The 27,547-nt window shown below is 42.4% G+C and overlaps 2 protein-coding genes across 4 annotated transcripts in view; one reads left to right on the forward strand and one right to left on the reverse strand.

Annotated features, from left to right (window-relative positions):
• The first annotated feature begins 6,012 nt into the window (after window positions 1-6,012).
• FAM181A (family with sequence similarity 181, member A) lies at window positions 6,013-12,409 on the forward strand. Its single transcript, XM_046942113.1, has 2 exons — window positions 6,013-6,153; window positions 6,431-12,409. The coding sequence occupies exon 2, from the start codon at window positions 6,501-6,503 to the stop codon at window positions 7,365-7,367; it is 867 nt and encodes a 288-aa protein (XP_046798069.1). The 5' UTR covers window positions 6,013-6,153; window positions 6,431-6,500; the 3' UTR covers window positions 7,368-12,409.
• The window catches only part of ASB2 (ankyrin repeat and SOCS box containing 2), a 32,815-nt gene continuing 15,379 nt past the window's right edge, over window positions 10,112-27,547 (reverse strand). For all 3 annotated transcript variants that reach the window (XM_015287761.4, XM_025151074.3, XM_046942112.1), the window contains exons 4-10: window positions 26,393-26,559; window positions 25,622-25,777; window positions 24,689-24,934; window positions 22,165-22,336; window positions 17,667-18,228; window positions 14,571-14,724; window positions 10,112-13,798 (exon numbers count right to left, since the gene is read on the reverse strand). In XM_015287761.4, coding sequence (XP_015143247.2) covers window positions 13,662-13,798; window positions 14,571-14,724; window positions 17,667-18,228; window positions 22,165-22,336; window positions 24,689-24,934; window positions 25,622-25,777; window positions 26,393-26,559 — 1,594 coding nt within the window. In that variant the 3' untranslated portion in view covers window positions 10,112-13,661. The remainder of the gene's footprint in view (window positions 13,799-14,570; window positions 14,725-17,666; window positions 18,229-22,164; window positions 22,337-24,688; window positions 24,935-25,621; window positions 25,778-26,392; window positions 26,560-27,547) is intronic.

Below are 27,547 nucleotides of genomic sequence, written 5' to 3' on the forward strand. Positions count from 1 at the left end.
ACAGAGGTGGTGAACAGCATCGAAGCCAGCATAAGTCCTTGGGGTACTCCTGAAGTAAATCTGCCTCCAGTCCAGAGGAAATGATGCTGTATTCTGTTATTTGCACAGCTACCTTTTCTATTAATCACCTTTGGTCCTTGGGATGGAGGCTGGTGTAAACTCTGTGTTGATAGCTCAGCAATTTCATATTTGAGCTCCTTCAGCAGACTTGGTTGAATGCCATCTCATCCTCATGGTCAATTCATCCAGAAAGGTCTGTTTTCTAGAGGCTGTCGGTGCTTCTGTACTATCAAATGCATTTCTGATGAGGACCTGTGACATGGCCTTGTCTGAGGCTTAACAATCTCACCATCAAAGCTCCAGCTCTGGGAACAGTGCAGGTACAATGGCTTCTTTATCAGAAAATAACAATCTTATCCATCTTCCAGAAAAACCAGTCCCCAGTGGAAGGTTCCTGTGTCTCTGAGTTAAGCTCTTAGACTAAGCAAGATTCCTCCACCAGTTCATACCTGGGGATTCTCTCAGTATCTCAAATTTAAATTCTATCCATTATAACTGCGAAGATGCTTTGAGTATGTTGCATTCTGAACCTGGAGTGCTGGGATGAATGTACTTTGCATGTAACGCTGCAGAGTAATGTATTTCTGTGAACTATTGTCCAAAAAAAAGGGCACATAGCAAACTGCTGCAACCCACCAACAATCACATATAGGTCCTGGTGAACAGAAATACTGTGATATTCCAGACAAGTAGAGTGCTAATCTTCTCCAAGTAACCAACTCTTATGCTTTTAACAGAAAACTCCTGGGGGAACCTAATTTAGCACCTGTAGAAATCCATGCACAATTCAAATTTGGCTTCAGTGGGAGTAACGAGCCTAGAACTGCTGTAGCAAACACACAAGCTGCAGGGAGACTGGCTGATCACTGATACTTCACTTAATATTAGTTTTGTGATTTATTCAATTTCTTCACTTCAGTATGTACAGCAGATCCCATTTCAATCTGAAATTCCTAATCATAGAATCGCTAATGTTGGAAAAGACCCACAGGATCATCCAGTCCACCCATTCGCCCATCACCAATGGTTCTCTGCTTTGATTGGTAATGCTTTATGGAGGAAGAGCTTTTAAGAAATTCACCTATTAAGAAATTCACCTAAATATGCTCATATTTATGTCTGTATTTTTTTAAATGATTTTGCAGTGCTCATAAACAGAAGCTTTCTGTATTATTTGGCACCAAACTTGTCACTGATCTCACTTAATTATTTGAGAATTACATAAAGGAAGCTATATTTGGCCCTATTGCTGCTCAGTGCATACTCGATGCATGTGGAAGCAGGATTTAAACCTTGAGAAGGACCAAACCAAGACCAGGCTAATTTTTTACATGTTATCCGATTCACCAGAAAGAGAGGCAGTGAAAATCAGGATGGGCTTTGATCACGTCTAATTACAGAATACATAGATAACACCATTGCCGTGACCTTGCAATAGTGTTGTGTTTTTTTCCTTCCCAGAAAAATGAAAATTTCCTTAACGAAACAGCTGTGTCCTGCCTGCAGCCTGAAGAAGAATGGCATTAGTCACATGCAGTTCAACACATAGCACAATTGTAAAGTTCACTCTATGAGACTGACAGGAGCTATTCACATCGGCCCCCTCCACCATCTGCCTGAATGGCAGCGGCTGTGGGGCGGTGACAGCCCCCCCGCCTGCCCCAGTGCTCAGGGCCTGCTCAGAGTCTGTCCCCATGTGCGGCAAATGGGGGGTGAAAGCAACGAGAGGATGTCACTCAGGTCAAAGCAGATTGTCAAGAGAAAAAAAAAAATGGGGAGGGGAGAGTCAAAGCTGGTGGGAGTACCGATTTGCTGTTCTCCTGGGGGAAAGGTGTTGGCTCCAACTTGGTGAGAAGCAAAGAGAACAGCTGAGTCTGGGGAGAAATCCTATATCCCTCTCCTTCCTCACTTCCTGAGCTTAGAGGACTTGGATTTGGGAATGAGCTCTGAGTCCAGAGGGCAACCTGCTGCAGGCTTGAACACAGTCAGTGTCCCCTCTTGGTATGCTGCAGGACCCCTCCTGCAGTCCGGGAAGGTCAGACTGGATGAAGGCGTGAGGCTCATTTTCATCCTATCACCTGTTTTTCCTTCTCATTTCCAGATGGTGACTTCTTTTCTCAAAACAGAAACTTTGGCTATCAAACCATGGGGTGTGTGGTTCAGTATTCCTAAAATCCTTTCCTCTCCAATTGCAGTAACTCCTAAGGTCACCCAATTCTTGCAGTATGATGTTAAACAACATCTCCCACTTTTATGCCACTGGTGTATCATTAACATTACATCTCCTTTTCTCTCCTCACCTCTTCAATACACAACAAACTGAAACCTTTGGTGAATTTCTAAAGAAAGTTTTTTGACAATTTCTAAGAAGCCTTATTTTTAAGTAAAAATCTGTTTACTGCAATTTTTTCTTCTATAAATGGAGATTGCCTGATTTTAATTTGCATAAGCAAAAGATGAGGAGAACAGTGCTTAGTGTATGGACATATCCCAGACAAACAGATACTTGCCCCAAATCAGGGAGGGCGAGAAGCTCATTTCAACCCAGCCCTGCTCAGAAAGTATACTGGCACTGCAGTATGCAGCATAGTTATACTGACAGCAGGGTGAGCCCTATGACAATGCTTATTACTCAGGCTAAGGTGGAGAAAAAGTGCTCTTTTAGGAGAGAAAAATGAATTTTGTGTAAGCCAGTGCCAAAGCGGTGATTTTGCATCACCTCTGTGCTACCCGGGTGTTCACTAAACTGCTCTTTGCTTTACTGACCATTACAATAGTAGCAGTGGTTTGGGTATTCGTGTTGTTTCAACTGCTCAGTGCACTTATTGCATTGTCTCCTCTGTTAATGGTTTGCATTACTGGGTCTGCTCATGCAGTCCTGGGATGATGCTGATATTGGAATATCTGTGGTGTGTGAGTCCCTGAGTGTAGAAATAAACTGGAAGAGGTTTTAGGGTAGAACTGGCTAAATCGTGACATCAGTTACGATGAGTGATGTTTTTAAAACACTTCCCGGGTATTTTTGTAGAAGAAAATAACTTCTCAGACTTTCTGCATGTTTGGGAGAAGTCTGACTGCATCCTTTTAGTGAGTGGGTTTATTCCTGTGCTTCACTCATAAAAAGGAGTTAGAAAACTTCACATACCAAAAATTCCCAAGAAGACAGCTGTCAGGGCATGACATGTCAGATATGGAGTGGCTCTCCAGCTGGTCCCTGTCTGCATGCTGGGAAGGCATGTGGAGACATTTTTTCAATTGCTGTACTAGTTTGACACGTTCACAGTGGAAAATGATGTATCATTCTTGAGCCTTTGGTTGGTGGACACTTCAAAGTGCACTGGATCCTCAGAGAGGAGTGCCCTATTGTTAATTGTTCCTTTCACATGTACACTGGGATGAACATGGCGAGAGCAGTGAGGAACAAAAGGGCTCCGGTGGTCTCTTAGAGAAAACCCTGTGCAGCTCAACCTGAGTCTGACCTTGAAAGGGTGGGTTGCTCTGGTTCTTAAATCCCGCTCGCTGGTTCATTCCTCTTCAGCTCCCTGCCGTTACCCAGCTGCAGGGGAATTGGATGCTGGAGCGGCAAGTGCGGTGGGGCATGGGAAGCTGCCATGTGATGGCCAAGGAGCGGTGACCTGGGCAAGTGGCCCTCCTGGAGGGCACAGGCATAGATGGGCATTTGGAGAGAGCTTCAGTGGTGTATGGGGAATGCTGGGTTCCCCATACATATAGCCATGAATCCCATAGCTTTCCTGTAAATCCCCTATAATTGGATATTGGACTCCCAGTACATGACATGAGTTTCTTAGGTCTCTGAGGACATGGTTCGTTAGCATCCTCAGAAACTCCTTTGCTACCAGGCACCTGTCCCACATCTCTCTTTATCTTTGTCTTCCTCCTCTGGATGTACCATTGAGGGATACAGTGTACAACATGTTGTTCAGGGTGCGGTCAAATGCTCAAACACAGCAGGAAATTTGTTCCTCCAAACAGAGATGTGAACCCTTGATGTGCATCTTGTTAAATGTGCTAGAAAACACTTCTCTCTGTAACCTTGGCTGCAGAAGAAGGACCTGTGTCAAGTCACAGAGGGGTCAGGCCCCAGCTAGTGTATCCCAAAATAGATGCTTGAGCAGGTGACTGGAAGCTCCCCCCACTGAAGATCTTACTGGAGAAGATTGCACGTAGACATGCATCATGATGGTGTGAGGCAGATGATAGAAAGTCAGCTGCACTAGGTCTCCTGGGGAGGAGCTGCTTTTGGAATAGAAACTGGGAGGAGAGAAGCCCCAGTGCCTCCAGCAGTAAGGGCAAAGCTGCCCCTCACTCAGTCAGTATAATCCCCTGTCCCAGACAGCACAGAGGTGCCCTCAAGTTTTTCTGCCTTGCCATCATATTGCAACCCACTGTGGTGGTGAAAAGGCTCTGTGGCATCTTCTGCTGTGCAGTGGCCTGGCCCAAGGTCTCCCCAGATCTGCAGCACCGGAATGCTGGCACCAAAATATATGGCTTGGGTTGGAATGGGAGAAATGGCATGAAAATGGGGTGGCAGTGCTGAGCACGCTGGCATAGGTACACTTGAGGAGTCCTCAGTCCGGTGTGTGGTACAGTCTAGATCTTGTCTTTCTCTAAAGAAAATTGGATTAAAAGAAATACATGCAAAATGTTGCATTTTTGAGCTCTCAGCACTCAGACCTTTGATGCCTTATGTTAGCAAAGAATATTTTACTTGCAAAATGAATGGTAGCTGGGACTTCAGTCCCTACTTTCCCAGGGCTGGCAGCTTCTCCCTGGCTGTGAGCATGCTTAGCCTGCAACTGTTTCTCTCCTCCCATCCCTGGGATGCTGCCTGTGGGAGGCAGTGGATCCCAGGCTGGTTCGTGGGGCTGCAGCCAGCTCCACATCACCCATGTATACCAAGGGCAACCCTCCTGCTCTCCTCTTCCCCAGAGAAGCTCCCCGTTTTGCTGTGCTATTAAGTTATTGCCACCCCTCAGGGACAAGCCTGCATGAAGGCGGAGGGCTCACATAGCTATGGATCAGTAAAGGAAGCAGCTCAATTAGCATTTCACACGCCTTTTCTTCCCTCTCTTCTTACCTTCCCTGCAGCGGGCATGCTTTCCCCTTAAAGGATTGTCCTGTTTCTGCTCCTTGCCAGCGTTGGCAGGGTGACAGTAGTCGAGTGTGCAAACTTGTGCTATTGTCCCCAGGCCAGGGGGAGTCATGGAGACCCACTAATATGACACAGGAAAATGTTTGCTGATGGCAATTCTATGGGCTTTGTCTAACTCTTTCTCCATCATGACGACTCGATTTAAGTCTCTAACTGTTTGACTACAGATGCAAGAGTACTATCCAACTCCATCCTTTTGTCCGGGTAGTTTGAATGGGTAATTCAGCTTTTGTGTAACTCAATTGAGGGGGCAAACATAAAGACAAGATTCTTGAGCGCTCAAGCTCCCTTTCCATGGATATCTGCACATCTCTTTAGAGATTTGTTCCTTTCCTACCTTTTTCTGACATCATCCTCCCCTTAAAAAAAAAAGTCTCTGATGGGGAACGGTTAAAAGTAGGCTAGCCCGGTCCCCCGTATTACATTGTCCTGTGCCAATGAAGCATGGTCAGTATCAGCCCCCAGACAGCTTCGGGGAGCGCAGAGAAAAGGGTGCCTAAACTTTCCTAACTCATCGTCGGTGCTTTTCCTTTGGATTGTGCCTTTAAAAAAGAAAGGCCTTGGTAGGGGTGAAGAGGATAGGGGAGAATGGTAGAAATCGCGGGGAAATGATTGTATTTATTAGCTGTCTTTCTGTGGCTGTCCCCATGGTGACAATTTGTGATGGCAAAGAATGTGAGAAGGGGAGGCTGATGCCTGATTGGGATGCTTTGTATTTGGCAAAGTGGCTCCTGATTGGTCTGAGAGAGCCCCGAACTCGGCAGAGTCGATATTCATTCAGCTTGCTCAAGTGCTTGCTCAACTGCCTCCATACACACCGGCTGCCTCCGTCGGGCCTGGCAGTGTGTAACCTTCCTAACGAGATTAGCAGGAAGGGGCTCTTCTCAACCAGCACCTGCAGGAAAGCCCCAGTGCGCCGGGTGAGTGTCCACGCTTGCTTGCAGGGACGTGAGAGCAGCTGCCTTTGCTTCTTCTCCCCACCTATGCCTCACCTAAGGAGATTAAGTGAGCAGCCCTGTGCCGGGGCAGTGCTGCGGGGCTGCAGGTGCATGGCAGCCTGCCTGCACAGAGGTGAGCTGGCGGACAACCTGTGTGCTTAGCTGAGAAGTTTGATGTCTTCTCTCCACCTCCTGCAGTCTTCTTGATGCTGTTTGAATGCAGGCTTCGCACTCTGAGTCTGCCTGCCGTGTCTTGCAGGTTGGCCAAGGCTTGCCTGAAACGGATTATAAACATTTAATGGGAAACTCTGCACAGCACGTCCAGTGAAATGGCATCGGACAGCGAGGTAAAAACCCTGCTGAACTTTGTCAACCTGGCCTCCAGTGACATCAAGGCAGCCCTGGATAAATCTGCTCCCTGCCGCCGGTCGGTGGACCACAGGAAATATTTGCAGAAGCAGCTGAAGCGTTTTTCTCAGAAGTACTCGCGGGTGCCACGGTGCCACCCTACCAAGCCCCCGGAATGCGGCCCACGCCGTGGAGCAGAGGACAGGGCCCGCAGCTGCCAGCCCGAGGTGCCCGACCCTGGCCCCCACAGTGGGGCTGCCACCGAGAAGGTGCTGCAGGCAGCCGAGGCGGAGGAGAGCCTGATGAGGGAGCAGGCTGTGCCAGAGCAAAACCCTGAGACCAACAGGCCAGACCAGGTGCCCATGAGGAAACGACAGCTTCCTGCCTCCTTCTGGGAAGAGCCGCGGCCGCCACAGAGCCTCCCAGCCGGGGGCTTCCCCCCAGGCCCTGAGGGGCTACCAGTCCCCAGGGACCCTCCTCCCTTTGAGGGGAAGAAAAGCAAAAGGAGCCAAGACACCATTGGACCTGAGAGCCATGAGCCTGCCCTGAATGCAGGGGAGAAAGACCCCACTGGTGTTCTCTCAGGCCGAGTGGGTGCCTGGACCTGCTGCCCCTTTCCCTGCCCTGGGCCAGCTGTCTACCAGCCCCCAGGAACGCTGCCTCCATCGCCTTTCCCAGGGCTGGGGCTGTGGAGGAAGGGCACTGCCACGCTGCCAGCTGAGGCACAGCCCTTCTGCAAGGATGCAGAGGGCACAGGGCAGAAACTCTACAGGCCTGTGGTTTTGAAACCCATCCCTACCAAGCCCACCATCCCCCCACCGATTTTCAATGTTTTTGGCTACCTTTAGCCAGAGGAAAGGGGCAGAATGTGTGACATCGGACAGAATAACCCCTTAGAGGGAGTTGATACATCAGGCTGGGGAATGGGCACAAGGGGCTGGTTGTGTGCGGAAGGAACTTCCATGCAGAGATGGTGTTGGCCACACCGTTGTCCCCTGCACAGGCTGGAGTGACTTAGTAACTGTACAGCCTCCATTCTTCTCTTCCCATGCAGGTAAAAATCAGGAATAAGCCCTATGAAGCTGGTGGCATGGTGTGTGTGGCAAATCAGACCTCTTTTATGGAAGCACATTGTTGGAGCCATGGCAAACAGGGCTCCAGGCCATTCGCAGCCGCAATTGTAACACCTCAGAGACCTCCTCCATGTGGGAGCATCTTCCCAGGTTGCCCTGCAGGCATAGCACTGAAATGAAATGAATTAAACTCACTGAAACTGTTTTTGTACTTTTAAGTAATTCCAGAGAAGTCAAGGTATTCAGGTCACTTCCTTTTGCGTGCAAGGGACTGGAAGGACATTATTTAATGTAGAAACTACATTTGTGAATTGATTTAAGCTCTTCTTGTGTGTAAATACTAAGAGAATTGAAAGAAAAAAATAAAGGAAGAAGGGAGGTAATTTTATTCTGGTGATTCTGCAAATGCAATGTGTTTACTTTTGCCCACTGAGTAGATGCAGGTTTAATTTGCAGCTGCTGGTTAGATGTGAGGGCTGAAATCTCTGCTTATTTAGAGTGATGTAATTCAGATTTAATCCAGAGGCTGGGAAATCAATGGGTGTTAAACTGGTGCAAATGGAAGCAGAATAAGTTTCTGCTTCATAAATTGCTCCCCATCAAAAAAAAAAAATTAAAAAAAAATAAAAAAAGGTCATATGTCAAATACAAAAACATAAAATATGTTAGAGAAGTGTTTATAATATCTTGCCCTCATTTCTCTCTAGCAGGGATCTTTTCATCTGTCTGATTTTAAGATACAGTCACAAGACCTGGCTAGAAATGGTCTGCCTATTGTTTTCTTAATTATTTTGGTGAAGTGGCATGGTAGAAGCTAATAATGATTGTTTAAGTTAAGTTTCTCTTAAATCCATTGAGAAGGTGTTGCTAAGGCACAGAACATGAGACCTGAAGGGTTTAATATTGTGTACCTCCATATTCAGTTATACTGGAATGATTCACTGAGATCTAGAGACGTGTTGGGGAGGACGGGGTGGGGGTGGGGGGAACAGAGAATGGGCATCTGTGCCCTCTCTGGGCCTGAACCTGCTCTCCCTGGAGCAAATGGGAGCTCCTCTTGGGACTCGGCAAAAAGTGGCCTTGATCTGGTTGGCCCCTGGCTACTGTAGTGCTCTATCACTCTTGGTATCTCTATGAAGAGAAAAACAGGCTGCGCTTCTTTCAAGCACGCTGCAGTCATGAAAAAATTATCATCTTAAGCCACCACAGAGTTTAATTTTGGATCTTCTGATGGGGCTTGCTGTTATGTAACCAGGCTGCAACTGCAGTTAAAACTACTCTCAGGCTGAAAGTAGTTTATTCTTTCCCCAAACCTCTCAGTTTAACCCACTGATGCTTATTTCAGTGGAAATAATGGATGTAGTATGTTAATCTTTCATTGCTTCATGTATGTATCAAGCATGTGTAGACTGCTCTTTTAAGGAGACAGAACATGTACCTGCACCTCTGTGCAAGGTGCAAAGTGGTAAAGAGCTCGTCTAAGAATTCAAGGCATCAGATTTGCTTTTGATCCAGATGTGATGTCCCTATGTTTTTGTCTTTTGGGGAAAAAGAATCCATGAAGAGACAGTAGCCCTCTTTAATTTAGTGAACGGAGAATTATGGATGTTAAATTGCAGAGCTGGAGGCAAGGAAATGTTGTATGTAATTGGAAGCACATTCTCACATAAGCAGCTCTGTATCACTGTTGTAATCCAGATGAAACCAGATGCTGAATTTCTCTCAGTGTTGCCAATGCAATGCACCTTCCTTGGCATTGCACTTCATGTGGGTGACCAGAGAAGCTCAGGGAATGAACAACAGGTATTGCAGAGACTGCTGTGGGCAAGTGTTCCTTCTGGAGTTCAGGGGAGAAATTTGAAAGTAGATTCCACTAGACTGTGGATTTCATCAGTATTAAAATACTTGGCAAAGTGGAGAGCTTCTGTAGAAATTTTATTTCTGAAGATATTCAGAAAAAGAAGAGAGTTAAAATCAAGATTCTACCTCTTAGATACTAATTTTTTTTTGTGTTTCTCTTTTAGTCTTTTGAATTGTTTATCTGAATATGTGTTGCTGCATTTTTGATGTAGCAGCATAGCCTGCTTTTAAATTAAGCTAAAGGATAGAACCAGATTGTTCCAAGTGATCTCCGGCGTTATATTTATCACTTTACCCTCAGATTCAGGCCAATATTATGTTTTAAAATCCTTACATTCCACTGTGACATAGGGCTTCCTTCCCCAGCCCAGGGCAGGAGGTGGCCCTTGGGGCTCTGAGCTGGAGCATCAGTGAAATAAAACATGAATGATCAGAAGGCAGTTGCTAAGTACATTCAAAATCATAGAATGTGGATGCATTAGACATTTCAAAAGGTTTGCAAAGAATAACAACTGTCTCTCTACCAATATTTACTATTCTCTCACTCCTGAGATTGCCATCAAAAATATTAACTGTGCAAGCTTGGATTGATTCAGACTTTTCCTGGCTGTTCTACTGTTTGGTTATTTAATTTTGCTATTCAGGACAGCTGATAACCCTTTAGAATCTAATTGTTTAATTCATACTTTGTTGGAAAGATGGAAACATAACAATCAAGAGCTGCTGTTAACTACAACAGTGCAAATTTAAACTGTTAAAACTACAGTAGCTTTCATAAATAATGGGAAGGCAGAGGTAAATGAAAATCTTTCATATAAAATAAAATAAAAACCAAAATAGTGCACACAAACATAAAGTGAATTGCACATGTTGCAGTAGGATAAAGTACAGTAACCTGGTCATGAAATATTCCTATAGATATTCCTATATCACAGAAAGTTATAATCTCTGAGGGAGCTGGAACTACTGATCTGCTTACAAAGCCTGGTTTGGGATGTTGGGTATTTATCTTATCACAGTTTTAGACAGATGCAGTAAATGCTCATCACATTTGTACGGATTCAGCATCACACATTAAACATTGTGCCAGTGACTGGAGTGTAGGAGAGGTAGCTGGCTCCATTTCAGTGCAAATAAATGTAAACTGACTGTGTGAAGGTTTGCAGTAAAGATCAGGCAGAAAGGGCATAATAATGTAATTACTAGGCTCTCCCTCTGACATACATCTCTCCTCACTTGCTGTGCACGCTGTGCCCTTACCCAGCTCACAATTGCGGTATGCTCACATCAGGTCAGTGACTGCTGCTCAGAACAGACAGCTGAGAGCAACCAGGATGTGAGTCTCCCAGCGGAGATGAAGGTCTCTTGGAAGAAAGAAGCAATGGACTTTCCGTATTTGCTCCACCCAAAACCAGTTTCAACTTGTCCAAGGACATAAAAAGAAGCTGTTATTCATGAGACTTTTGTGTACGTAACAATGTTGGTTCAGAGAAAATTTCCCATTTGTGATGGTTTATGAAATCCCATCCCTGCAGTTGGTGATTTCAAATCCTTCTGTCAGCTAGCAGTCTCTAGAGCTGACACAGCACACCAAACAAATGCTTACATAAATGGTCTCCACCAGGTCATGTTCAGTATCCATCACCTGCAACTCTGTTCTATTACTCTTATTCAATTTCAACAATTTTTCTTCTGATTTATATCGATGTGAGTAAGACCTGGACCTTCACTTCTCAGTCCCATAAGCTGAGGGATGCAATAATTCCGCAAATGACTTTCCATTTCTCAAACTATTGCTTACAATTGTATAGTCTAATTTTTGGGCGGTTCTTTGTGGAGCTAGGAGTTGGACTCAGTGATCCATATGAGTCATGTCTGACTCAGGATATTCAGTGATTCTATGATTATAATTACAGGTCCTTCACTGGCAATACAGACTCCCGAAGGCTGGAGGAGTGTTTCAGCAGACTGCTTAGCCAGCTCTTCTCTGTATGGCCAGCAGTGGCGGCCAGCTCCTAACTGGTATCATGGAGAGGCTCCATCTTCTGAATGGCCCTACTGGGCAGGTGGCACTGTATCTCCAGGGACCTCATTCCTCCTGTAAGAATGGTGGAGTTCACACTGCAGGACAAGTAGGCAGACCCTGACAGTGATGGAATTTCAACAGTGGAGAAATTTCATCTTATTTTATAAAGCTTTGCAAGATCACAGTTCAGTGAGAATTGAAACCGTTGTTTTCTTCAACTGCTTTTGCATTCGGGAAGAGGACAGCTATGGACAGAGTGCCCTTAGCTGTGACCATTTCTGCTTCCACTCACATCCTATCCCATGAGTGCTGAACACATTTCACACAAAACCATCACAGAATCTGGACTTCTGTGCCCAGATAAGCTTGTCTGTGTGCAACACACTTCTAGTGCTGTGCTAAGTTGTGAAACCACATACAAAAGTCAGTCCAGTGCATTTTCCCTACTTATATTTCTAACTCATTCCATAGTATGCAGGCCAACAAACAAAAACAGATCTGTCAGGTCTCTGGTGGGGAATCAAAACAATCCCTACTTCACAGCTCTTTTGTCACCTAAGGTAAGAATGGGAACGCTTCTAGAATAAGGTCTGCCAAGACATGATTCCAAAATTAGGCTCTTCCATCCTTACTTAGGCGCCTGATCAGGACCGAGGCATTCATTAAATTTCAGTCGTTCAGCAAGTCACACCTGTCAAGTGAGCTGTAGTCACTGCCAGTAACCATTCGTGGGCTCCTCAGCCTCCCCAGCTGTGAGGGAATGTGACTTGTTAAAAACTTCAATAAAAGAATTTCACGGACAATTATAGCGGTTCAGCTGATAGATGGCAACTCGTTAAGCTGCCATAAATCAGTTGTGTATCTGAGCTGTAAATAGGTGACCTAATTTTCAAAGAAGCTGAGATAATAACTTTTGTCAATGTCAAAAGAGCTAATAGATACTTCTAACTTCCAAAGTCAAGAAATTCAAGGCTAAATCCTAGGACTTATTCTGCCTCAGTAATATCTGACATCAGAGTTGTCCCATTGGCTTCAATGTAACTACACCTGGCACAAGAATCTTGGCATAGTTTGGGCACCTGAATAAAGGTTTAGAGGCTAAATTTTGGGCATTTGTTTTCATAAATCTCCAAGTCTCATCATTTTGAAATAACCTCTTTTTTTTTTCTTCCAGTCATGGTACTGTTATAGTTGCAGAAGTCAAGGAAGTAAGAGAGGCTGAGTTTCACAGGGACAAGATGCTCTAGTGGAACAATAGGTAAAGTTAGTGTAGCAGTGTTGCTGTTCCCTATGTATCTTGCCTTTCTTCCTCATCAATGCCCATGCTCCTCTAGGGCTTTGTTCTGTTCAGACACCAGCTTCATGACATGCCATAGCTACTGTTTACAGTGCAACTACTTCTAATTTACAGAAAAGAAATATATATATATATATATATGTGAGTTGCTTTCAAATCCCCAGTATAGAAAATCAGAAAATATAGAAAATTATCTCAAGCAGAATTTCACTTCCTTCTTATGTAATACAACTTGAACTGTATTTGCTAGGTGTATATACAGTTCTTACATCCTCCTTCAACAAAGCTTTCCTTGGCTTTTGAAGGAATCTTCACATCTGAGTATAGTTAAAAGTTCTGAGCTTTGAATGTTCAAAAATCAAGTACTCAACTGAGAAAGGTCCAAAAAATCGTTAGCAAGACAGTGTCAAAGTGTCAGAGAATTAGCAACCAGCACACTGAACAGAAATCCAAAACACAGAGTAGAAACTAAAATAAAAATCTCAGTCAGTGAATGAAATGTGGTTGTTTTCCCAAATATGTTGACTCTAACAGCTTCTGAATTGTGATCACAGCACGGATGCCAAGCCCCACCAGACCCCAGGACACATCAAAATCCTTCACTGGTACTTGCTTCAGCACTACTCATTTTTCAGCCTTGGCTTTTACTTCTTTTTCTTTGCTGACCAAGCTCTGAGGAGGATCACATGTGCTTCCTCCTGTAAAACCTAATGTTTAGATGTCCACTCCTTTTTCTTCTCACCCTCGCTCCAGAAGCATATTTCTTGTAGATTAGTCATTGGAGGGCACTTGACCAAGCCAGCAGCAATTCCTCGTGGTGTGCCACTGTCATGCTGATGACTCAGTGCCATGCCGGGAAGCTGCTGAAAGTCTACCATGCTTGAGGTCACTGTGTGTAATCATGCTGTAAGTATCGAATCAGTCTGTATGGAAGAGGCAATGTGTCAATAAGTTTAATGCGGTTTCTTCCAATCAAGCTTCGTACCTTGACACGGCAAAGATGAGCAAGAGGTCGAGGAGGCTCTGAAAGAGAGGCAGGACAAAAACGTGAGCTGAACAGGTTTAAACTCAGGAGGAACATCCATGTCTGTGGCAAGAGGAGAATGGGAGGAGGAGGAGCAAAAACAGAGGCTTTGTCTGCAATGGTGAGGTGATGTGTCTGCTCATTCATTCTGAGGCATGACATAGGGAAGGAAGTGGAGCTGGAGGATGGGGTGCTGTATCCCATGACAGCCTAGCAGTGGGCTTTCTAGGAGGATTTAAGCAAGATGCTTCACAGTACTCAGCCTCACCACTGAAAATAAATGCAATACATTCCCAGTTCATCTTCATGCTGGACAACTAATTCTGATAATATCTGTGAAAGTCTCTGGATCTTTTGGATATTCTGGGAGAGCCATTGGTGCCTGCTGGCCTGCTGTGGGGGTGGTCACCTTATCCACTTGCCCTGATCTGCCTGCATCACAGGTGCAGACAAATGAGCCTTCCTGCTCTGGCAAGACTTATTTCCAGTGGGCCTGATCTGCATCTGGGGTAAATTCAACATCACAAAGTCAATGTACTCCAGCAATTTCTAGTGCCTAATACTTGGCTGAAAAATGTAATTCAATCTCAGTAGGGAAATCCAACTGAGTTTAGGGGATAGATACTGACTATATGATTCTGCAGAGGTCGGGTTAAAAACCTACAGGGCTTTTCAGTAGAAAGAATGGAAACTGTAAGAGGAAATGGTGACTGACATTTTGAATCCAACAGTGGGAATGTTTGTGCCAGATTCTTTTCTGAGTAACCATACCTGCTTTTTCTTTAATGACAGCCCAGTCCTCGTAGCTGTCTATATGCTCCTTCAGCCGGGAACAGAGCTGGACGTTACCCACATAATCCAGGAGAACATCAATAATTGGCCCAGCCCAGCGACTTATCTCTGGAGCAGACACCATATCACAGAACTTCAAGAAAAAAACAAATTTGCAACAGTCAGTGAAAGATGAAAGCTGAAGAGCGCTCTGAGCTTTAGCATGGAGAGCTACGGAGATTTTCAAGCAGTGATCTGACTTTACGTAGCTTCATTTCAAAAAATTTGCCTTCCCACTTTAATCTAAATGTGTGTTATATCAGACAGCTTCATCTATCTCTATTAGGATGATACATACGATGAAGATATCTGTGGATTTATCTACATGTGAGCAGTTAGATAAGTTAAGGTGAACTAAATCATGCTGTGCAGATAGAAGCACAGACAAATGGCCAAACACAATTGAATGATGGTCACTTATGCACTATACATCATCTTAGTCACTGGGACTGTCTGCAGGCACCCTCCAAGCCCACCCCGAACAGGAGAGATAATGCACCAGCTTGAATTTCTTTCAGTTTAAGCTCATATAATTAGATCACATATGATCATACATGTATGAGCCCTAACTCATAATGAATTAAGGTCCTGTGTGGATACTTTTATCCAGAAATAAAATGTTATCCCATCTAGGAAGAATAAAACTACAAAAAATTGTAAGGTCTTTTCATTCAAGGTCAAAGCATTCACATAAGCATACTACTGTTCTGACTTTGCTTTTCTGAGCATTCCCAGAAAAATGAAATATAATGATTTTGGGAAGACCCCAAAATCCAGTGGGCAATCCAGAATTTCCTACCTGAATTGCTCATAAGAAATGTTGTTTGGGATATCTGACATTCTCCAATGCCTACACCAATGCCATTGCCGTGCAGTTGCATATACAATATGCAAACTGGGGATCTGCACTACACCTCCAAATAGTAAATCCACTTTGTCCAAGTTTAAATGAGGATAGAGTTTCAGAGTAATAAAGCACTTGTATCTTACTGTTCTCTTTTTGACTCCAACCAGAGACGTTGCCTTTTTTTTCCCCCTCATCCTCATTCAAAAGCTCAATCTAAAAATATATTTTCCGGACTAAAAATGTTCCCGAACATGTTACAGGAAAAGATACAGAACAAAATGAAGCAAAAGAAGGCAAACCTGCAACGACAGGCCTTGGGTTAATCTCAGGAGCGAAGTGGCTCTGGTTTTGGGATGCGCTGCCTGAAGTCTCGGCAGGCCCCTGAATGCCCTCTCGTGGCAGAAGGATGCTTCATTTCCCCCGCTCACAGTTTTGGCACCGCAATTAGGGAGCGTGGTGCTGAGACAGCAAGCATTTTTCTGCATTCACTTTCATAGGAAACACTAATTCAGTAGAATCAGTAATTATTTGTAGTTATGTATTTTTCAAACCAACTTCCAGTAGCTCACAGTGTTACTGTATAAAGACTAATTCAGATTTATTTTCCTTAAGTAATTTAGTACAGGAAAATAAGAAATGTGCATCTTATGTGTAGAAAAAGCTAAAGATTCCAATGACTCTGTATTTTGAAATACAAACCATTTCACAGCTATATCGTGAAGCTACATCAGACAAGCCTTATTTTTGTTAGTCAGAAACCTAGCACTAAGAAGCAAATTTAAAATACTACTGGAGGGAAGACATCACTTTTTCTACTCTGTGTGCAAAACCAGTCTCTCTATGAGAGACTCATAGAGACTCATCAGTTTCTCTATGCACAGATGTAATCTTACACAGCTTCTGCTGCTTATGCCTCTGACCTTTCAGGTGATTCTGTTTTGTGTGTGATCCATTATTTTTTTAGGAAAAATATGGTTAGCTGAGATTCGGAAGGAAATACTGCATTTAGCTAAGTAAGAATACCTGTTTTTGTGTGGGTGAATTATCACACAGGGTACACACAAATACTCTCCTTTTTCCTTGGATTTTCAGCCCTCTTTTACTCCACATCCAACAGCATCATGTTTCAAGAATTAGAGGTAATTCAATTTAATGCTGATTGTTAATTTGGCCTAAGTGACACTTTCTTCTGAATCAAACAGAAGTACACATCAGCTCAATAGCAGTTGACTTATTGCTTCCTTAATGCTTTCCAAAAGAGAAAGAGGGCTGCCATGTTGAGGTCTTTGTTTTGCTGCAAGTTGAAGGATAGCAAATTTTGATTGGAAGGTCAGATTTACTTTAAGATATTTTGGAAGGAGTCAACAAGCAGAGATTACACACACACAGAACAACAACAACAACAGAAAAAAAACAACAAGAAAACATGCACTCTGCAGTTCTGCAGAGTCATTTTGGGAATTGAGAATCCAATTGCAGCCCAGTGGAAGCAGTAGCTGAGCTTTGGAGTGGACTGCAGATATACATGCACAAGACACGATCATCTAAAATGTGTAATTGGCTTTGAAAATATGAAACCATGGATCTAAATCTCTTGGTCTCTTCTGAAAGCCTCGAATATTATGAAGTCATATAGATAATGTAATAATTTATGCACTCCTTCCAGGGCTGCTTATCCAGATTTGGAAACAGATGTTTACATTCACTAGTTTACCCTTATAAGGTGAAGGACTGTACAATTTTAATTTAACCAAGAGCTTAAATTTGTGGATAAATTATCAGATAAAACAATCATTACAGGGTAAATAACACAAACAGATCTCTACTGCCCATTTGACACTGCCTGACAAGAAAACATGTTTCAGTTCTGGCACCTCAGGTCCAGAGGAAAAGAGTATTGTGGATCTGACAACAAAAGCTGTCAAGATGGCTATTATTCATCTGAAATTCAGGGTTGGACATCAGCAGCTTTTGCCTATGCCCACGTTGTCACTGAATGTGCAGTTGGAACACTCACTAAATCTTACAAAGCCTTATTTTTATGTAAATAAATTTGGTAAAAAAAAAAAAACAAAAAAACACGCATCTTCTCTTGCAGGAAAGGTGGGAGAAGAAATATGTGAAGTTATCAAGATACGTGTGTGAGAGATGTTCCCAAAATCACTGAAGATAGTTTAAGGAGTGCTCACCTGTGTTATGGTTGGTTCTTTGGACAGCTGAGGATCATTAAATCTGTCCCGCCTGTAATTTAAAGCAGGGTGTGGGCAGTTTCCATACTGGCACTGAAAACAGGAAACAGCATCACAGCCCAGATCCAGGAGATACTTCAGCACAGAAAGGTACTTCATTGAAAACATGATGGTAGCTGGAAATGTGGTGGGATGGCTTGAAATATAGGCATCAATGTTTGCTCCATGGTCAAGAAGCAGTTTCATTGTTGTCAGGCAACCGTGGCGTATGGAGATAAGCAGTGGGTTGATGAGGTCAATGTTGGGGTTGGCTCCAGCTTGCAAAAGGAGCTCTGTGGCATAGATATTGTTGTTAAAAACAGCAAAATAGAGAGGTGTGGTGCGTCTGTCCTCGTAAAGGCAGGACCGTTCATTGGAGAGGGTGGTGTTCACCTCATAGCCAGCATCAATTAGCTCTTCCAAGATGTCATCATTGTTGCGTTCAGCTGCTAAATGCAGGGGACTGATGCCACTGCGCTTGACGCGGATGCGACTAGTCACAGGAATCAGCATGGAGACAATCCTGTTGAGTGGAGAGTCAGTGAGCAGTGGTGAGTTCTAGGGCATCTACTGCAAATCCTAGCTGCATAGTAGTAACTATAAAAGCCTACTAACTTGAGCATAGGAATGATTTGCTCTGAGAAAAATCAGTGTGAACTTGAAAACTATCTTCAACTCCCTACGCTTTTACATTGCCAAAAATGTGAGATGTATTGCCCCTCTTTTATGGAGGTGTAAGTTTTTTTTTTTTTTTTTAAATCATCACCCAGTTTTTTGAGGTAATGCCAACCACAGGGGTAATTACAATGGAAGAAATAATATGCTTACTCCTTGCCTATCCTGATCTAGCTCACGAATAGCACAAATGGCAGACAGCTAGTCAAGCTTTTCCAGGTGTTCTGCACCTCTGCCATCAGTCTGTGGACAGCGCTGGAGGAACTGGTGCAGTTTAGAAGAATTGAATTAGGAAGCAGGGGATCCATCATGATTGCTCTGTGGTGAAGGGCCTCATAGGTCACAGCCACAGCAAGAAGCTTGAGACCAGAAAGGGGATGAAACCTTCACTCCTCTGGGATTGAGCTGGGGTAAATTGTATATATCGTATCCAGACCTCCATGTCAGATTTTACAGTTCACTTTCTACTGTGGATTGAGCCCCATACTAGAGGACCTCTGCACAGCTTTTGGCTGTTTGTGGGGCTATCAACATTGATCCCAAATGTTGGGGGCCAGAATCCCAATTAGGAAAGGGAAGAAAAAGAAATAAAAATATTTTCCAGGCTGTTTGCCATGCTATAGCCCAGGGAGGGAAAAAAAAAAAAAAAAGTACAGCCAAGTCCTAAGCTCCAGTAATGAGGGATTGCTATTGGAAAGTGTGATGCAGCCTTAAGCACAGCAACATAAAATGAGCTGCTCATTACGTAATTGGAAGTTCAAACGTATGATGTACAAGGCCCCAGCTATCATAAATCCATGAGCATTTTTATGTCTCCATAGGCATCACTGGAGCTGCATAATCAAACCCATAGGTTAAACTCTCATTTCCTGCTAATGAAGTTAGATGTTTTAGTTAAGGCACTAGCTTGATTCTATATATATATAGATAAGGCACCTTAAGAAATAGACTCTGGTTTGACAATTTCTAGTGTCATTATATCTCCTGCCTATCTGTAAAAGCAATTGTTTAGCAGTGAGTTAAGCACATGACTTCCTCCTCCTCCTATGCAGAAGACTCTACCTAGCAGTCAAGAGCTCTTCTAACATATAAACATGCAAAGCACATAGTGCATTTCTTTTAAGATGCTGCACATTTTCAATTTGACTGCAGTGTCCCTAAAACTTACATTTACGTAAGGAACTAAGCACAACATAAGCTAGCCTCAGAAAAACCTTTGCTGGTGATGTGCTGAAAGATCCTGTGAAAGACTGAGTCTCCACACTCCGAGGAGATGAAAAAAGGGTTGAAGACACGTGGCATTTTACAGGGTTATGGTCCCATTTGCATGGTAGACAGTTGATGTTTTCAAGGTACTTTTACTTCTCGTTTTTGAAACCTTTTTTTTTTTACGTTAAGTAATTGTATAAATGTCTTAGGAAAATAAGTGCTTTTCTTTTACTTTTTTTTTTTTTTCTTTAAGCAGCGTCACTACTCTTATAGCACCTTAAGGCTCACAAGGGAGCAGGAGTTGGGTGCTGGTGAGCTGGCAACTTTCCATTATTATCAAATGTTCTATAAGAGCTGAAATAGCAAGAAGGAAGGAGGGCACCATGCCAAGTGCCAACATTAGTCATCCCATGATCAACTGTTTGAAGATTTAAGAGTCTGTTTTGTTCTTTCCCTCCCGGATATGTGCCTTGGTCAGCTCTTCATGTTTGAGTTAAAGATGTTCTGCCTCATTTCTGTCTGTGAGGTCCTGAACCTCTCTGCAATGATGGCACACTGAGGCTTTGTATCCAAATCTTGCAGTGTCCCAGACCTCAGTACAACCCCTCAGATTTTTCTGGGAGGAAAGGCTGGAAATTCTATCAGAGTCTAACCCATCTGTTTTCTTCATCCTTCAAAGCAACTTGGTTCAGTAATGTGGTGTCTCCATCACCACAGACTTTCCTATCTGGAGGGAGGAAGAATGTAGAAAGTGAAGGTAGTCATGACTGGACAGACAAGGCCACTGATATTGTCTGTCACAGGGCTGAGACTCATGCAATTTTGTAATATTGCTGAGTTTCTCCTTGAGCCTGAAACCTGCTTTTGTGATTCCTATCTGTTGTTATAGGAAGGAGGCAGAGTATCCTTAATATGAATGTGCCAAGAGATGATTGACTTACATTTACATAATAAATCTGCCTACACTTCACAAAGTTGTCTTAGCTCCCCAGTTCCAAGGGTGAAGGAATTAAATGACAGCTTACACTTGTCTTAGAGCTGATGAGAGGACCTTTATGAACTTCATGTCAGTACTGACAAGGTCTTGTTTAAAATAAACAAACTCCAAGCAACAAGAATTGACAGTTGAGCCTTGGGATCACATTCTTGGCTTTTTGATGGTAGGGAGAATTCGTGCACTGGCAAAAAGTTGAAGTGTGGAATTCCAGCAGAATTACATATTAAATCTTCAGGAATACAAAGAGAGATCATCATGAAGGGTGTTATTTTACTGAATACCAGTGGAATTAACAATAATCAGCCAATTGGGCTATAGCTTCGTCATTTAGATAAATATTTATAAGAGAAAATCCTCTTTTTTCTTCCTTTTGTGCTTTAGTTCACAGCAGTTGGGCACGAAAAATTGTGCTCAGTCTTTTACAAGTAAACAAACTCAGAGTTTGGGCTGACTTCTTATCTCATCTATGCTGCTGAGCATTGTCAGTAATAGACATGACCTCCAAATCAGGTTGGCTGTTTCTGTCATAATATAGGTATGCACTTAAATTGCTGAATTTCCATGTAGATTTGTTTTCAGATCAGGCTATCTATCTACTGAGGGAAAGAACAGAATCAGAACTGGTCCAGATTCTATTTACAGATTGGATTCAGATCAATTTACTATACTGTCAGATTAGCTTTTTTGGAAGCGAGCAATTGGAGCTGGCTTTTGTCTCTGGCAGAATTCTCATCTAAAATGTTTTTTTCAAAACAGTCTTTCTAAGTCAAACCTATGAGAAAATTTTGAATCATGCCATGCAAGATATTTATATATGTGCTAGAAGTATATAGACCTTTCCCATAAATTCACCCTGAGCCACTCCATGAACATGCAGCTTCCACAAAGCAGACCTACTCCAATTACAGAAAATAAATATCCTTATCTATCAAAACGATTTGAGAAGCATAATTGGGCTTCCCAAACGGACTCAAATGCTAGGATAAAAGATGCTATAGGAAGGTGTAGTGCTGTCAAAAGTTTTAATTCCTCAGACACTGTGGAAATATACGAGAATCTTTTGTAGCAGTTTGCAAAAACAGCTTTACTATCTAGGAACATCCTTTGCATTTGGATAACTATTTCTTGACGGGTTTTGATAGAAATTGTGTTAGTGGAGTCCTCTACAGTCACCAAAAGGTTCAGTGACTGCAATTAGAGATATGATTATATTTTGGAAAAAATAGCTGTGGGCTGTGGCAAGGGGTTTAAAGTGAGTGCTAACTTCACATACAGATGGTTTTTTTTCATTCCATCTCAAGTATATTTTGTGGAGTTCTGTTTAGCCCGCTTTCAAGATGTGTGGTTGTTTGGCTGTAGTAGGTGATATCTTGGCAAAGCTAATGGGATCTTTCCCCCCGTATTTCTGCTCACACATCCTGTTCATCCTATCCTGCAAACCCATTCTGTTCAGTTTATTGCAATCATCTCCCTCATTTGCAGTGCTCATAACTAGATCTAGGACATTAAGTTCTCCTTTTCATAAGGACTTTGGATTTTTACCTAAAAGGTGAAATTATAAAATAAACTAAAACTTACTCGCAAATTCCCTTTTTGGCTGCTATGTGAAGAGGTAGGAGGCCATCCTTATTGGCTTTGTTAGCGTCAGCTCCTTGGGACAAAAGAAACTCTACAATATGTACATGTCCATTTTTACAGGCTTCATAAAGAGCAGAAGCACTATCACTGGCTTGAGTATTTATATCAGCACCTAGGAAGGAAGAAAAACATTTTGTAGGACCAAAGTGTTGAATCAGATGGGGGCAACTTGCACTGAATGAACATGCAAGTCTCCATGACACTAGAGCTACACCATATGGAGAAAGGTGGCGTGAACAAAATCTGATCATAGAAAAATGAAAATGTTATACAGTTATTTTATAGATCTCCAATGGGTTTTACCATGATGTTAATTTTATGAGGGGGAGTTTATATGGGCAATCATTTTCTCATGGAGAGATTACTGGGAAAAGTAAAATGACAAAGTGATAATGCACTCAAGAAAAGGAGAAATACCCTCAGGATAAAACAGTGGGTATCAACCATCCGCTCCCAGTCATGAATCCAGGCTCCATTCATTTGTATCTCATAGACAAACATTTTAAAATGGGCTTGTTCTTTATTCAACCTGTATTTTTCTTTAGACAAAATAATTCCAAAAGTACTTACATGTTTACACTCTCTCTCTATATGTGTGTATATATATGTATATATATAAAATATTCCTAAACAAGACTGGAGACTAGATGACTTTAATAGGTGCTCTCTAAAGTAAATTTATTATTGATTTAGGTTTACTTATATTGTTGATAATCTCTATATTCAAACTATAAGTGAACTTACACTCTTTATACTGTATTTTAATTTTAGTGCATATCTAGGTTAAAATTGGATTTTATAACAAGAAATCTACATAGTAACCAGAAAGAATTCTACTAATCTTTCATTTGGGCATGGCTTAGTCAATGAGTATTTCATTTCAAAACTCAGCACGTAAGGACCTAGCTTTTTATTTCGTAAGGCTTCAATTTAGGGTCCAAGTGGTAAATGTTAGCTAAGAAAGGATGAATATTTTTAATGAGGTTGTGGTATATTTTTTTTTCTTGTACTCTAGTGGATGCTTGTCTTAATAAACAACAAGCAAAAATAAAGCAAGCCCTAATACTCTTTGATCACAAACAATCTGGAATTTTGATTTTAATTTTTTTTTCCTGTGCCAGATATTTAAGGTCTGAAATACTAGGCTTATTTAAGGTCTGAAATACTGGGCTTTGACTGCAATGTACTGCAATATGAAATGTATTATGCTGTCCTGAGAAAGGTTGCTTTATATGTATCCTAAATGGGTATGACAGTTCACTGGAGTTTGGTTCCTTTATTGGAGTTTAGAAGCAAATCAGTCTTCCATCAGATCATGAAAACTCCCAGCCAAAGAGAATATTTCCTTTTGCTCTCACCCCAAAATGAAACATCTGTGTTGTGTTTGGCCCTTTGAAAATGTTGTAGCTGGAAGCATCAAGAGAATTGCAGTGACAAAACATAACATAGGACTGTGTTCTTAATGAAAAAGAAACCCTTCTTATGATGAACATTGCTCATCGTAAACAATGCAGTGATATAATTTCTGGTATTCTCAGAGGAGTTTTAGAAGGCTTGAAACAATTGAACAGTTTTATTGGATTTTATCTTGTGTATTTTTCTCAAAATTGAACTGTAAGGAAATAATTTCTAAAATTGTAGGCAGTTTGATGGACTAAATGGTCATACAGAACTGAGTTTATAATGTTAGCTGAACAGCAGATTACATTTTTTTTCTTCCCTGTCTTTCCTATCTTTCTTAGCCATAATAACTGCTTTATAAGTTTTTCATATATTTACTGCCATTTAGCTCTCCTTTCACAAGTGCAGGATCCAATTCTTACCTACACTGAAGTATTAGTCCACTGCAAGGATAAAATATGCTTCAGAATGGTAGTAAAATCTGTGCCTTTATTTGCACGACTGGAGCAGTAAAATGTAGGTTTAGTGTGAATAAGAATCAAATTCACTCTGCCTATATGTTTGAATACGTACACATGAGAGAAACTGAAATTTCTTCTCCTTGGTGTAAATCCATTAACCATACAATAGGACTTTGTTTTCAGCAGTATTCATTAGTGGAGGAGAGCTAACATTGTCCATTAGTGGCTCATGTTTGTGAGCAGATGGGATTGGCTAATGTTCAATTTCTGCCATCTCTTACCACCTACAGTTTTCTTTTATGACTGGATTTAGACTACACGTGCACAGCAATATAGGTTTTGAAAGCTGTAAGGCAATTCAATTAGAGAGCACCATATTATTTCCCAAAGTAGGTGGCCTCAAATGAATGCTAAAGAAGTGCATGTGTGTAGACCATACTCTCTGAAAGACCCTACACAAACTGCCATCTGGAGCAAAAGGGTTTCAGCAGCTCTACAGGCTAGTAGTTATCTACAAAGATAGAAAAGCTGAGCCAGGGAAAATTAATGAGACCCTTGTAAAATTTCGAGCAATGGTGTATCAATGGCACAACTCTACTCACCACATTTTGCCAGGTATCTCAGAGCTTCCAACTGCCCACTCTCAGCTGCCACAAATAAAGAAGTGATCCCATAGGAGTTTGTAGACTCAATCTTGGCACCCCCTTTCACCAGGATATCCATAATCTCCAGGTCATTTCTGGAGACAGCCTCATGGAGAGCAGTCCATCCTCGATTGCAGCGGTGGTTGGTATCAGCATTGTACTGTACCAGGAGTCTTGCAGCCTCTGCATTCTTGCGCTCACAGGCTGTTTTGAAGAAAAGGGAAGTGAATAGTACAAGCTTATGGAAAGATTCTGGGTGTTCTGGGTATTCCTTTCACATAGCACAAGCAATAGAACACAGGTTGGCGACATTGAATAAACCGGTGGATCCATCTTGTTCAATACAAGAGGCAATGCTGCTGTCAAAGGAGAATGTCTGGGACTTGACAGGAACAGGAAAAGATCTTTAGTAAATATTAAAAAAGTGAGTATATAGAACTCTTTCAGCCTGCAATTCAGAGCTCAGGACCATTCTCAGATAATGGTATTTTCTTGATAACTTTTATTCTGTTAATTTGCTCACTGCTCCTTGAACCCCAATCTGTCAGACTTCCTATACACTTTTACTGTGGCATCCCAAACCAAAGGCACTTGAAATAAGCAGCTACATTTACAATTAGCTTTTGCTGTATAATGTGCAGAGAGGTAGGACAGCACATTCCATAGCAGTTGTTGCCCAGGAAGGCAGCAGGGCAAACTTCCCTCAAGGTGTTCATGAAATGTGTGGATGTGGCACTGAGGGACATGGTTTAGTGGTATGTTGGTGATGGGTTGATGGTTGGACTGTGGTCTTCTCCAAACATGATTCTATGCCTGTGGTGAGCAAGGTGGGGCCAGTACTGTGAGCTCTGTCCTGGTGGAGCTCATTATCCTGGAAGCTCTGGATCTCACCTTTGTAGAGGGGAGTTTCTCTGGCCTTGTTGGAGATGTCAGGCTCAGCCCCAGCCTGCAGCAGGGCAAGCAAGCAGTCCAGGTTGCCCCGGCTGGTGGCCAGGAAGAGAGCTGTCTCCTCATTGAGGGTGCGCTGGTCGATTGTGCCAGGGTATGCTGTGAAGAAATCATAAGCCCAAAGACATTATGGTGTAGTGCTGTACAAATATCTGTAGCGCCTTCTATCCTTATGGTTTTAGATGAGCTTTTGTTCATTCTTTTCAGTGAACAAAGTAAAGAATATACAATGAATTATTATCAATCAGAGTTATCACTGACTCAGATTAAAATGTTCATCTATGCTCAGTAGTAATGCAGAAAGCTGTTGAGTAACTGCACTTCAGCAGCAGCTTGAAAACAATTTGCATTAGTTAAAAACCTTCAGTCACTGGCAAGGAAGTGCTAGTTTTGATCTTCAGCTAGTGGGACGCTGATGCCAGCTGTGGATTCCAAGTAGCCCATAACAGCCAAGATTCAAGCTAGGCTTTTCTGTGAGAAGTCTGGGGCTTGACAAAATCTATCCAACCATCACTTTCTCCTGAAGATCCTAACTTTTAAGGCTTCCTTCTAGAAGCCTATCCTCAAAGACAAAGTGAAATTAATATGCAGTCACAGAAGCTGAATAATGCTTCACACATAGTATCAGACAAGGACTGCTGTGGTACTAATTCTGCTATGTGGCTTATTCATATTCTTCTTCCTTCTTTTGTAATTAGTTTTAATTTCACTGACCTTTTTGCAACAGGCGCAGGCAACCCACTTGGCCATAGTACGCAGCTTCATGGAGGGGTAACCAGCCATCCTTATTAGGTTCAGAGAGGTCTTTTCCTGATTTCATCATGTTGCATATCTCTTTTTCATCTCCATCCCTGATTGCTGCTACCACAGGGTCAAGTTCTCTTTAAAACAACATTAAAACCTGATTACTGCTTCCGTCATTACTTTTGCAGCAACATCATTTTATCATTTGTACAAAACAGTGAACTCCTACAGCCTATGTGCTAAGAATTTATACCTAGCTACAGGGCCTCTGGAGGTGAAATTTATCTATCTGCTTTAATTAGGTTATTCACAATAGATCAAAATAATATCTGTCTGGAGGTGCTGATCTCTTTCCATATAATATAAGGAAGATGTGTCTAATCTCTGACATAAATATTAATATTTCAGATATCTGTAGTAGAGTAAGTTGGCTCTACTGTGTCCATGGTTGTGATAATTACATCACCTTGCCATCTGCTGTCCCAAATGGCAAGAATTTCAAGACGAATTACCCCTTTCCATCACTGAAGATAATTTTAGTTTTGATTTGCAGGTGGCTTAACCTTAAAGAAGTTCTTAGTTAATCTTGTTCTTGTGTTGCAGAGGTACTTCTCATTTCTCCTGAGAAAGTCTGTTTTCAGAAGTTGGCTGAGCCAGACATCTTTTTTGATGTTACCTAATTCTGAACCTTTTGAGAACTTAGCAAGTGGTTCACTAATAACCTAGAAAAAGCATGGAGTACTGCATGCCACGAAGAAGTGAAGTATGATGAGCACTCTGCAGGTGGGTTTCTCTCTGATGAGCCTTTGCTTTGCCAACCTGCATCCTGCACAGACCCAGAGGTGATCTGTGCCTTGCAGTACCAACAGGCTGCCTGGCTGTGCCAAGAGAATGCGGCCACTGCTTCCTTATTCTAAGGCAGCAAATTGCCAATCTCCTGGGCAGTAAATAACCCAAGGGAAGAAGCATTCTTCCACTTCTAATGGGCACTTGCGAAAACAATGTACATGGGTTATACTTTCAGAGAGAGAGAATGTAAGGATGCTGAAAACCTAAGCAAGATTGTGGTCTGGGGAGGGAGGTGTGCGTCTCAGAAAGAGCATTAGCACTGACAATGGTAGGAAC

The sequence above is a fragment of the Gallus gallus genome, chromosome 5, assembly GCF_016699485.2.
Source record: "Gallus gallus isolate bGalGal1 chromosome 5, bGalGal1.mat.broiler.GRCg7b, whole genome shotgun sequence".
NCBI lineage: Eukaryota > Metazoa > Chordata > Aves > Galliformes > Phasianidae > Gallus > Gallus gallus.

Coding starts and splice junctions, on each gene's coding strand:
- FAM181A (XM_046942113.1), top strand. CDS start 6,501: ATGGCATCGGACAGCGAGGTAAAAACCCTGCTGAACTTTGTCAACCTG.